The sequence below is a fragment of the Acanthaster planci genome, linkage group LG16 (genome assembly GCF_054643075.1).
Source record: "Acanthaster planci isolate LZ-2023a linkage group LG16, COTS_SCS, whole genome shotgun sequence".
NCBI lineage: Eukaryota > Metazoa > Echinodermata > Asteroidea > Valvatida > Acanthasteridae > Acanthaster > Acanthaster planci.
In genome coordinates this window covers 10351939-10365095 of record NC_141792.1, presented here as the reverse complement: position 1 = coordinate 10365095, position 13157 = coordinate 10351939, and the positions used below count along the sequence as shown (strand labels likewise).

At 41.8% G+C, this 13157-nt stretch overlaps 1 protein-coding gene across 11 annotated transcripts in view; it reads left to right on the top strand.

Annotated features, from left to right (window-relative positions):
* The first annotated feature begins 2369 nt into the window (after nt 1-2369).
* hspg2 (heparan sulfate proteoglycan 2) overlaps nt 2370-13157 on the top strand; it is a 111885-nt gene continuing 101097 nt past the window's right edge. For 6 of the 11 annotated variants that reach the window (XM_087147088.1, XM_087147086.1, XM_022234772.2 and 3 more), the window contains exon 1: nt 2371-2960. In XM_087147088.1, coding sequence (XP_087003214.1) covers nt 2838-2960 — 123 coding nt within the window. In that variant the 5' untranslated portion in view covers nt 2371-2837. Of the gene's footprint in view, nt 2961-13157 lie in introns of all 11 variants that reach the window. The other 5 variants (XM_087147081.1, XM_087147083.1, XM_022234768.2 and 2 more) reach the window with 1 other exon arrangement.

Here is a 13157-nt window from a genome sequence, read left to right as displayed (position 1 = left end):
GAGGTTCTACTCCGTATGTATGGTTCCCTTTTCTAGAGTAGGGTAACTCAGTAATAAATAAGCCTAGCGCGGTGTACAGTTCCTGTTCCTCCTGTCTAGTGCCTCTTTACACCTGGGGTCCATTGTACCTCTACCCGCGCTGATGTGTGTGCGGACGAGATAGTCCCCTCCATATTCCAGGATTTTTTTCCCGAAAGTTTCCGTCACAGTTTTACCTCTCACTCCTCAAGACGAACATTTCTTCACAATTTTCCCCCTCACTTCTAATTTCCTACAGTTTGCTCAGATTTTCTGTCTTATCGCGTGCACAGGAAAGAGGAAATCGGACGGCTTCATAATAACAAGAGGTGCCTTTCTGTGATCAAACAAAATATGGGACGTAGGAGTGCTTGCATTTCTCAAATTCAGCTGTTCACGCAGGGATTCGAACGCAAGGCGTATATACATTCAGCAACGCGCTCGTCACTTCAGAGCGGATACTCTACATTTTTACGCTGGAAATTACAAATTTCCCAACCAAACGATTCTTTGTTCTTTCCAATTTACCTTTGCCAAGGATAGGAAGACGCAATAACTGAACAAAGGATTCGTGTTAATCTGGGTCATGAACTCCGTGTCATTGTGAGTGTTTAAATATTTCACCACCTCCGAGAATCGGATCCTAACAATTGTTGACCAACATGGCATCGTTTCATATAAATATTGACATGCAGTGGTATCGTCATGTCACCATCGTCATTTCTTTTAATTGAACTTACAGCAGCGCTTGCATTAGGGCCGTTCACCTTGTTGTTGCTTTTGTAGTCTACGTTTTTTCCACCTCCGCATTCACTTTTCACCCTTATCTGAGCGCGGCATTGATGAAAACAAACAGCGGAGGATAGCTGTCTGGAATGGTTTTTCTCTTTTTTTGTGGTTTTAGTGGACCAGAGGGGGTGTTTGATAGTATAAACAAACCACATGCCTTCACTGTCGATGCGAGACGGCAAAAACATTATTCGGGACAAGTATGGAATTTTGCATTAGGCCTATACACGTAGTTGGCTATTATAAAGAGTATTTGAAGTGAAACACAGGTTCATATGCGGCACGAATTTCGTACGAATTAATCAAACTTGAACAGAAATTACGAGCTCAATATTTTGCCAATTATAAGCTTTGGAAGTGAAGCCTATTTCATAATTCTTTTTTATTTTCTCCCGACAGAATCGACCCCCCCCCGATTCTGGGCTTTTAGAGGGACCGATCGACGGTGACACTATGTGCATATATTCGCTCCCCGGATTGCACGGGAACTCAACCTTTACTCGCCCTCGAGCACTAAATAGGGGTAGGCCTATTACGTCCCTTTCAGCCATTTTTGAAATGTTTCCCCTCGTTGGATGAAAAAAAGTTGGCTCATCTTCCTGAGAGGCAGTGTTGTCCAAGCAGTGGATTTGACATGGTCTGGTAAATTTGGCCTCCGTGCACAGTGCGGTCTGTGTCGTTTCCTGCATTAAGAGTTCAATAAGTAGAAAAAGAAACAAACGGTAACACAACATGTCGCAGTGTTAGTTTTATAGAAAAGAGTTGTTCCAAGTCAGAATGGCTTATCGAAAAGGGGAAGTCAACCGTCTGGCTGTGTGGCATTGCCTATCAGAAATCGACCCTGCAGCACAGTGCTCGTTTTTTTTTCATTATGAACCCCCTCCCGTAATCCTGTACAAATTCATGCTGGCTCATTTTAAAAGGTTATCTGTAAACATCACCCATGATTCACGCAAAACTCATGATATCGTCGCTAAAGGAATTCGAACTGAGGTTTGTTTGGATAGGTGTTATGTAATTGCTCTGCAAATAGTGGTTACATCTGCGTCCGCCGGTTCCCCGCCGCTTTCTCACTTCGTGTTCAAGATATTCCATTGCCGAGTGAAAGCATGGAGGAATAAAACACATGCAGAACTGGTATTTTCATTCGGGATGAGAGAACACATGCATTTTCGCTGCCCCCCCCAAGATTGAGGTATCGTCTATTCTGAAAAAAAGTTTGTTGTAAAACTATTCGTAAAGAGACGAGAGCACATGCTTGGTGCAACCGGTGCACCTGTTTTATGTAGCTCCGTCCATTTTAATATAGGGGAATTCCCTGCCAGCTGCTCAACATTTAGACTTTGATTTTGAAGTGAACAATTGAGAAATGCTCTAAAAATTACTTCATCGAGATTTGATGGGACTACTTGGAGAAGAACTGAAGGGTCGGTGTGCGTAAGATGAACAACTGAGTAAGCAGCCCCCTATTCAGAACTTTCGTGCCACCCCTGTAAAACTAATGGACTATCCAATTAGAGCAAATCGCGACGTACAAAGTACACGTCCCGTATTGCCGGTTTTGTTTAATGGGATTCAGTTACAGAGACACCCCCTTCACGAACGGGTGACGATTGCTGGACAACTGGTTTTGGCTACCCTTTTGGGACTGAAATGGGCTTGATTTACACAGATCAAGCAGCTGGGATCTAAAAGATTCCTGCAGCCGTAGCTATCTCTGCAGAAAGCTAGACCTGCTATAGTCGACTGAGGCTACGCTTTTTGGCTGTCATCATCAGCACAGGACCAGCAATTTCAGGCGTGCAACAGATGCCATGTGCAATGTCGATGCTCACTGAGGCCGCGAGAAGCCTGGATTGTAACTCGCTGTGTCACTCAACGATCAACTAATCAAATTATCAAGTGACTTTTCAGAAATTATCCTCTGCTGTTCCACTCACGTACACCTTGACTTGTGGGTCTGCTGTTAAAAACTTCGGTGGAGCTGGTACTGGCGTTCTTCTAGGCTGATTGGGAGGCCTGAAAAAAATATGATTTCGACCACTGGAAGACTGAAGTTAACGATCGTGCCCCGCCGCGGTATGGCCGCCGTAATCGTTGCCCTGGCCGCCGTTCTGGTGAGCAGCGCCGGTGCAGAGTTTGACGCGGAACTGGTGAGTGATTTGTGGAACTCGAAACCGTTTTAGCCGGAGAAATATTATTTTTTAAATAAGTGTCCGACTACAAGTCTGACCCCACCGTGTAACATAAATAGCCAGCCGGCTTGTTCGAGCTGGTCGATCGCGTGGTCATTGTGGTGACTGATGTTGCGAGAGGAATTTTTCATTTGGGGTGGGTGGCATAAAATTAATAGAAATGGTCATTGTTTGAACTATGTTGTTAAATTTACGAGGTCACTTCTGAGCTGCTGTGGTGATCTTTTGCTTTCATGATTCTAACAGCAGTGTGTTTAGATTTTAGCAGTTCAGCTTAGCTCATGGATTTTGTCACACCAAATACATTCTGTTCGAGGGAAGGTTTATGAATCGTTTTGTAGAATCTTCTCTGAACATGCTGAAACAGTATCATATTTTTAAAACAAATGCAGTTTTTCCCTGAGGCCTTGTTTTACACCAGTAGACCATGGAAGTTAGTTCCTCCACAGTGAGGGTGTTATAACTTATATCCAATCTGTTACCATTGTAAAGAAAACCTTCCGTCTTCCTTTAAATAAGGATGTATCTGAGCCTACACTAAACATGTTCAGCCTGCTGCTTCCCTGAGGTGTTACACGAGAGGAAGTTGTGTGAATGTCTGCCACCTGAACAGACATATTACTTCTTCTCCCCGTCTTAGTCAGCCTCTAAAAAAAAAAGGAAAAACCTTCTTATTCATAGAACTTAGTTCAGAGTGGATTAATGCTAGCTCTCTTAGGAACAACAAGCTTGCTGTGTTTTTTTTTTTTGGGGGGGGGAGTGTCTGGCTCAGAGAAAAGGGTCATTGAGTGGAGTTTGCAACTTTGCTGCACCACGAAAGAGAATACTGCTAGGTGCCAAACCCTGCAATCGGGTCAGACATGTCAGATGCGTGGTTACGTTGTATATAATATAGGCTTATATCTGCCGTTCAATCTTTTGGCTTATCCACAGAAGGTTTGTCATTGTTTGAATGGCATGGCTCACAGGGCTGTTCGGAATGTAGGGCAACAGTAGCAATATCCAGGCTCAGTTTTAATCTTCAGAGACCTCCAGGCAGTGATGGCAGACATTGATAAAACAGACAACCACTGAAGCACTTGTTCCCTAAGCCAAACCCTGCACCTTACCTGTACACGTATTTTCTCAAATGTGTACAGCTTTCCCATGCACTGAACATGGAATTTGAGCCGCAAGACGGAGACACATGTACAGTACATGTGCATAAGTTCAAACATGTACACGTGTGTGTACTATTCATGTACATGTACCACCTGTGCTCAGACATGTATCCTGTGTCAAACTGAGAATTGCCATTTGGTGATTGGCAGCTGAAGTGTTACTCATACTCAGCTGTGACAAATTGGTTTCCTATGTAAAGGATTACAGTTGGTCAAAATTTGACAATACGGGCGATTTACAATAGCGTGCCACCAAGAGTTTGCAACACGTTGGCCTATCATAACGCGTGAAATTTGTCGACCCTTTTCAAACGCGCATTGGGTCGACAAATTTAGCGCACTGTGATTGGCCAACACGTTGCAAACTCTTGGTGGCACACTATTGTGAAACAGCCGTATAACACGTACAATACACAGTGAGTTTTTAAATGCGTACTGCATTTACGTCAGTGTTCAGTATGTCAGTCATCTTATGTCATGATGTTGCTCTTAGTTTCTGAAGTACCTTTTTGATGTCTTGGTTGTAAAGTCCAGCATTTTTTGTTAATACGCACATGTAGCTGAGCACCTGCATGTATTGTGTGTTGCTACTTTATACAGTTCACAAGAACCTGGTAGTCTTTGCCAAAAATTTTTTCACTGTAAGCAAACTTTTTTGTCATTAAAAGACCCCTTGTAAAAAAAGCCTGCAAACAGGAAGTGACAGTGGAACTTCTACAGTGAGTTTTTTGCCCCACAGCTCCAAAAGCTTAAGTGTAACAGTCACATAATCAGATTTGTACACTGCAGGATAAAGCATGTTGCCACTTTGGTCAAAATCCGATTGTTTGACTTTGGGATAAGCCTTGAATTGTGCTGAAATGAAACTTGGTTAAGTACAAAGACACTATAGACAGGGACTCAGAACCAGACAAGTCAAGCCACTGTTAGAGGGATCTTGGTGTCAATCTTGTGGTGATCATCTGTTATGTCAGCCTTCTGTGTCTTCGAGACAAAATAACCGAGACTGCCTTTCTACCTCAATGCTTGGACAAGGCTAGTAATAAGGATGTAGTGGGACTTGATCCCATGAATTCCAAGACCAGGGGAAAAGGAGGCATGTACAATCTAATCTACATGCAATGACGATGTACATGTACATAAGTGCCTACTCAATCAGTGACAACTGACAAAGTCACGTTTCAAATGGGAATGACATTACTGTTATTATGTAACAGTACCAGGTGGCCATTCAGTGCCATTACATTTACGATTTTGTACACATTGTGATGAAAACCAGTCGTACTTATACATGTACGGTGTACTTCCTACCGCACATGTACCACTGGAGTCTGTCAATGATTGTGCTTATGCCTGTCATTCTATTCTTAAAATGCTGCTTGAAATCCACATGCTGTCCCCTATCCAGAACCTAAAAAAATATGACTTTTTCAGATAAATGTTGTAAAATTTGTCGCCCAAAAAATCACACATGTAGCTTACAATTTTCTACTGGAACCGCAGAAGCAATTTTCCAAGCAGTGGTGAATCTTTAACCTCTCATCGACCATGGATGACAGATGTTTTTCATCCCTAGCCCTGACTTTTGTAAACCTCCTATTGTATTCCGTAGAGGTTGGCCATTCATTTTGAAATTTGGTGGTGAGAGTTATTTTGGGGAAAACTTGGCTCCTGTCCAGTTATGACAAATAATTCGTTACTGGTACAGCCTTGTCTAGACAGTGGGTACGTACAGTGAAGCCCTAACTTATTTCTAACCCATTCCAAAGTCAGGTGACATAGATTTGCAACCAAAGGACCACAGAATTGATAACCAAAAAATGAGCTCTTTGACCGGATGAGCTTTTGCAAAGGAAATACTAGTTTTGTGTGCCTGGTTTGACCATCACTCCAGTTGAAATGTTTTAACAAAATAGCAAACTAGGGGTATGAATAATTTTGAGATTAACTGTACATGTCATGATACATCCATGGGCACATGTACAGTATACATGTACAATGTACATGTGTAAACAAGTAAAAAGTGTCCCGTATTTGTGGTTGGCACGGTGACTCTCCAAAGACAGATGCAGTTGACCATTTTGACAATTACTGACCATTTGTGTCAGAACAAAGGCTGACATACTAAAAGTGTGACTTGGCTACAGGAGGGCCTCGAAAATGGCAGTGAGAGGTGAAATTGTTTCTCGCTGAAAATAACTGGAGGTCAAAAGGCCTTCAAGCAGTTTACACACACTCGCACACAAATCACTTTGCACCAGTCTGGTTTCCTCATTCCTAGTATTTATTACACAGTGGATTTTCAGAATCTCATCATAATCGGCTGATCCTCCTGAACATGTTTGTGATCCCTGGAGGTTATTTTTGCTCTGGAAAAAAGGCGTCATGTTGATTCTTGTGGGGAAAATCGAATAATAAAAGACTCCATGATGGCAGAAATGGGCCCCCCATAAATTTACTTACCACGCACTGATTTGAATGTGGAAAATTCTTGCTTTGTTTTTATGCAATTTCTTTTTAATGGCGGGTGTAAAAATTGTTCTGCAGAAAAAAGGATGAATCTTGTTTAAAACCGCAAGGTTCATGTAGTCGAGGAAAAGGTTAAAAAATACAAGTTAAAAAAACATGTACATGTAAGTCTGTAAAAAATTGTTCTTTGGAGATGCGAAATGTGAGTTTCAACCAACAGCTCGACTGGAATAGACTTGATGAAAGCCAAGCCAAAAAAACAGAGGAAATAAAAAACGCATTGACTAAGAATAGATATTTAAAGATTCCAACATTATCCTTGGAAATGTGTACATAATCATGACAATCCGGCAGTGACATTGAGCTTAATGGCTTTTGCAAGCATGCAGGGTAAATTACATGCCAATGGCGTTAAGCTTGTCAATATTTTTTTCTAGAGTTGGTGATGATGTGACCAGACATTCCAAGGGGGTGTTTTGAGATGTAAATATTAGTCATTCCCACGGTCCCGGCATCAACATCCATGTGAAAGATGGGCCTGGATTAGGTGGAATCCTGAATTTATCCCTGTCAGGGTTCCCGCAGTCATGGGAAATCCTAAAAAAATCCTAGAATAGCAAAAGACGTCCTGGAAGTCCTGGAAAGTCTGGATATTTGGTTTTCGGATTTCTGTGTTGTACCCTGAAGTGCATTTTAAAAAAATTAAATCCGCCTCATTTCTGTCTTGGCTTTCCAACTTCAGTCCTCCAAATATTGTCCCCGACTGAGTTGCTCTGTTGATGACTTGCTGCTTTTTGCTGCTAGCGCATCCGTTTTTCGAAAATTACCGAATTAGGAGTGTTTTTAATAATGATGTGGTCTCCGCAATATGCATTTAGTGTTTGAATTTGAAACTGGATGTGAAGTTTGATATCAAGCCAAAACAGAAAAGAAGCTGAGATTTAGAAAAGGCCCACGTACATGTATAGCAGGCTCCACTGTAAAGCAGTTTGTAAAGACTCATACTATGAAAGCGAGGCCCCCTTATGAATAGGAGGCTGCACTTGCAAAGTGGTTCAAGTAAACAAGGCTATCGGAGACAGAAACTGCAGTTTTCCTGTCAAAAAAGTTCCCTTTACTTTGACATACCCTTTGTTGTTAGTACTTGATGTGCCCAGGTTTTTCATCTGATTAGTTGTGGACTGACCACCATGTTTATTCAAAGTGGCCATGAAGGTGTCATTTCTGAAGATGGATGGGCCAATTTACTTCAAATCAGGAACTAAACAGACCAGGAGGGAGAAGGACATTCTCTGAAGCCTTTGGTCATCATTTGCCTGTTAAAATAAGGAAAAAAGTAACTGCAAGGTTGGCGGAAAAACCAGGTTGTGCTGAAGATGGAAGAAGTTTGATCAGAAATCACTTGAGAGAAATACATGTAGCAGCCCACTGCCAGGGGGAGGGGGCCACCTCCACCCCCCTAGCAGTAAGCTTCCCCCCCCATCAATGAAAAGTGTGAAAAAGATGTTTTGCTCCTGCGATGTGGACCCCCTAGTTGATTCTGAGGCCCCTTTAAGGCCTAAATCTGGTAAAGGTGCTGCATGTAATATTGTCTACCTGCTAAATGTCGGAAGGGAGAAATTAGGAGCTCTTCCCCCCGGGGTGGAAGATGTTAAAAGAAAAAAACAAGGAAAATCATAAGGCTCGATCACATTAAGTGTCTTGATTGAACAATGCATTTGAACATACATGTACGGCATAACTGCATGAAGTTTGCACTTAATAAACGAATTATCATAGAGTACATGTTATATGAATTGAAGTTTTAGGACAGCTACATGTATCTCGTGTTGAAAGTTTGCAGTGCAAGACTAATTAATGCTTCCTCTCAGTACATGTTTATGTCGTTTCCTACCTCAGTAGTCCATATGCAAAGTATTCAAAAGTGGTACAACTTTGACCTGTTGCTGAACTTGCTGTGTTGCAGTGAGTTTGGGACACCAAGTCACAACTGCATATTTGCACCAGAGTGCATGGCTGTACAATCAACGTTTGATTGCTTGTATGTTATCATTGGCAACAGGTCCTTATTTACTGTACTTTGAGAGGGTCAAACAAATTAGATCTGTCCAGAATGGTGTGCCTGGTAGCCCGCAAGTGCTCTGACCAGACAGAGCACTGGTCAGAAGGGTTAGACAAATAGAGCGTTCATTAGCTTGATAACATCCCGTCATCTGTACCCAAACTTCCTGACATACCTTGTAAATTACGGCTGTGGAGTTTCCACTGTACTTTGGCCGATATTATTTGACCACTTTGCAAAGGAAATAACACAGAGTGCTCTAATTTAATCCCGGAAAATTGAAAAAATTCTTCTCAAATCAATTAATTAGGTCCCTATTGTTACACAGTTCCCAGCAATATAGTGGTGTTATCCTTAAACCGTCAATCCAAACACGAGATTCTGGGTGAGTCCTGCCATACCGGTTGCGGTGAAAGTATTAAACTTACATGAACAATGCCTGAGTCAAAAAGAAATGGTTACCTTCTTTTTCTTGAATATGTTTAGACCAAGGGCCATTTGTGTCCCAAATTCCTATGATTAAGCAAGTAGGTGCACATGTAATGTATGCATGCACGTAATGATTTTACACGCTCGTTTTATTCTTGTGCATCAGGTCATGTGGCGCACCTTTGATGAGCACCATATTGCCATATTGCCTGACCTTCTAAGACAGCTTTTGAAACAAGGTTACACAAGTACAGAGCTTTTTTCCCCTGCAAAGTGCCCAGCAGCTGTTTCCAGCTGACCCAAGTTATCACGCCCAGCCCCCCTGCCGTTCACTAAATGCAATGGGTAGAGCTATTACAAATAGCAGTGCATATTACTGGCCTGCCAGCTGAGGCACACAGATTGACTGTATGGTTGAAACCTGCAGAGCTGAAAGGAAAATAATTTGGGTCAGATTCTTGTTTGCAAGAGTTCATTTTGACACGTTTAACTAACCGTAACTCCCGAGGGTGTATGTAAAATCATATTGAAATCGGAGGATTGAGGACTAGATTATACTGTACATGCAAACCTACATTTCTGGCTGCTCTGTGATTTATGTAAGGCAAAATGCCTACATGTACTTAAACATGCACAGTGTATCCCATAGAGCTAGGTGTAGGCCTACATGTACATGTACATGTACATTACAGTATTGCCCTACATGTACATGTACATGTACATGTACATGTACATTACAGTATTGCCCTACATGTACATGTACATGTACATGTAGGACTCTGGCAATAGCCTGATCAGTAAAATGGCATCACTTTTACATGTACATGTACACGTATACAATTTTACGTGCACATATGCAGGTGTACAGTGCTGTCATAAACAATTTTGTACACATTGTTAACTTCAGGTGTGCTTTGAAATGGCAGACACAGCCCTGCAGTGTCTGTGCCACAGTAGATAAAAGTGAGTCACTATTTGCCAACAAGGCATCAAGTCTCCACATGCAGGTGTACGTGTAGCATTCAGTACCCCATAGCATTCAGTACCCCATAGCATTCAGTACCCCACTGCGGATGGACCGTGGAAGAGAGAAAAGACTCAACAGGCATGCAACTTTTCCTCGGTTGAGCTGATGTCATCGTTTTTCACTTCACACTAATGCCATTGAAAATTGAAAAACACTGTCCAAAAATCTCGTAAAGACTGAAATTTCCTCATTTTTTGTCAAAGTCGAAGTTGCATGCCTGACTCGAGTTTCTGCCTTTTTTGCAAGTGTACTGGATACCAGTCCTGCGTACACGTACAAAGTTTGTACTCCGTAGGGCTATAGCTTACACGTAGAAGAGCCATGCATGCAGAAGTTAGCTGGTATTGTCCATGTGCATTCTACAAATTTTACACCCATTCTGCCCGGTAAAATTCTTTTGTCGTGAATTACAAAAGCTGGATTTTCATGAAAGATTTCTGAGTTCCGGTCCCAATCGGTCAGCCCACCAAGGCCTGCTAGTCTTTCTCTTCTTTTTGTTTTTTTTTTCAAAGAGAAAAACTTGTTTGTTACTCTTCCATGCCTTGTTTTCAAACACAGATTTGCCCAAGAATTGATGGCAGTGGCAAACCACACAGGCTGACCTGTTCCTCTTCCTCCTAAGTTTGGGATTTGGCCAGAGGAAAAATAAATTGTGTTTGGTGGCCACCACAGGAATTTCCTGTCATATTTTAGAGTTACTATAAAATTATCGTGAGTACTTTGATATACTTTTTTTGGAATATACTTCTTTCCAGTGAAATGTAATTTCAAGGTATGTAGTCCTCCCTCTCGTAAATGTGGGCTTACAAGTAAGTAAGGCCTATGTTTGGAAAGTATGACATTGACAAGGGCTTGGTTAGGTGTATGTACATGTACATCTCCTAAGTTCAGTGGGATAGCTAAGATTTTACTAGTGGGAGGGGGGCGCACAAGGGGCGCACCAGCATCTTATGGGGGGCACCAGCTTTCAGGGCCGTGGAATTTTTGGGGGCAAGCTTTTGTTAGCCTTGTTCGATATCCTTTCATCCAGTTTTTAGTTGGGGGGGGGCACCTGGGGGGAACCCGGAATTTGTAGGGGGGCACGTTAAAAAAAAACCTCTTGTTCTGCTCGTAGCTCATGGTAAACCAAATAAAAATTGACCAGCCCACCCCCCTTCCCTACAACGTTTTTGTGCCATGTAATTTACTCCCTGTACTAGCCCTGTGGTGATCATTTGGCCTGTTACACACCAAATGTCCAAGTAATGCTCGTTGTTTGTACACGTGCGCTGTTGGATGAAACCCAACGTATCAAATACCTCATACCTGTAGTATAAAGATTGTCAACAATACAGAGAGGCCCAGGGCTAGCTCTCTGTCCATCTGTCTGTAAATTATCTCGGATACACGAACAGTTGATTTTATCTTACAGGGTGAATAATATCCACAGAGACCAGCTTTTGAGAATTAAATGTAACAGTCCCAAATTCTCCGATTTCAATGTGGTTTTACGTACACCCTAGGGGGTTAGGGTTAACAAAACAGTTTCCTGATTTTTACTTTTTAATAAGTCTTCCCCAGCTCTTGATTTTTGTACGATCCAAGGTCCACCTGACCACAGAAACACATTTTTTTCCCTGGGTTGGCTCCAAGCCTTCCTTTATGGGCTTAGCCAGAGCTTGCATTGACGATTCTGTGACATATTGATGATATTGAGTGGCTTGAAGTTCATAGGGACTAGGGTCACCCATTGGGCTGTGGCGCAGTAAAGCTCTTGAGGACCATCATTCCCCCACAGATCCACACTTGTACATGTACATGTACATTGACTGTGTAAAAGTTTGGCACCTGACTTGTCTGTCACCTGCACACTGGACCAAACATTGTAAATCTTTAGGCAGGCTCCTCCTGCAATTGTTTCCTCTTCCTGAAGCTCATTTTTTGTAACATGTACATGTGTGCGCTTACTTGAGATTCATTTAAATTCACCATCACCCAGGATGTGTAAAAAAATACACATTGGAGGACCGAGTATTGTTGGGGAGGTGCCTTTATAATGTTAACTGCTTACAGACTCCATTATATGTGGAGCATCTGTAAGCGTCAAATCATGTACTTAGTACAAGTAGTGCCATTCAATTCTATTCAAATTTATTTATTTGTCCTTCAGGAAATTTGTGTTGCCGACATAGATTTCTGCTCTTCAAACAGAGTACAGAGTTATAAAGGATACAGGCATGTATAAACAACAATGAATTAAAATCGCCCTTTTGCTGTAACCGTAAAAAATCTCTCCTTTTGCTGTAACCATCAAAAACAGTCAAAATTCCTTCCACTTCCCCTGTACAATACACAGGACATATCACATGTCACTTGACTGAGTTTGGCTGATAGGACGACTGTGTTGAGAATGCATCTTTGCATTGGAGGGTTTTAATAATGAATACAGCTTAACAAAAAACTACGGATGTGTAATACGTTATAAATTATCCACTGATGTTATTCTAATTTGTTTAATGTAGAACAAAGTGATCTTGAATTCGTTCTCATTCATTTGTGGAATGGCTCCTGTTCATTTATTTCCATGCAGTGGATAGTGCAAGAAGTTCAGGGTGTTTAACTGATGAACTGCATGTGCATATATCACATAGAAGGGACGGGGTCCCAGATAACAAAATCAAGCTTCCACTCACGAAAGTGTATTTATTTTGTTTTGGGTCAGTCAAGGTCACTGACATTTGTTTCTACAGTCAAAACAGTTTGTGAAATCAGCCAAAGCTCACAGGTTGTATACACATGTACCCATACATGTGGTGATGTCAGGAATTTTTTTTTTTTTAAAGGGGGAGAGACCAGGAGGGAATAACGGCTCTGCGTCTTCTCTCCTACGTCTCAGAGCCTGATTTAACAAGTCAGCTGGTCTTGTTTGTTAGGGTCTTGGCAATATTTGATGTGCCACTTTGATGTCCCATTGCATTTAAAATGCATTTATAGACCTGTCAGTGTTTGGTTAAAGATGGGATGTCAAA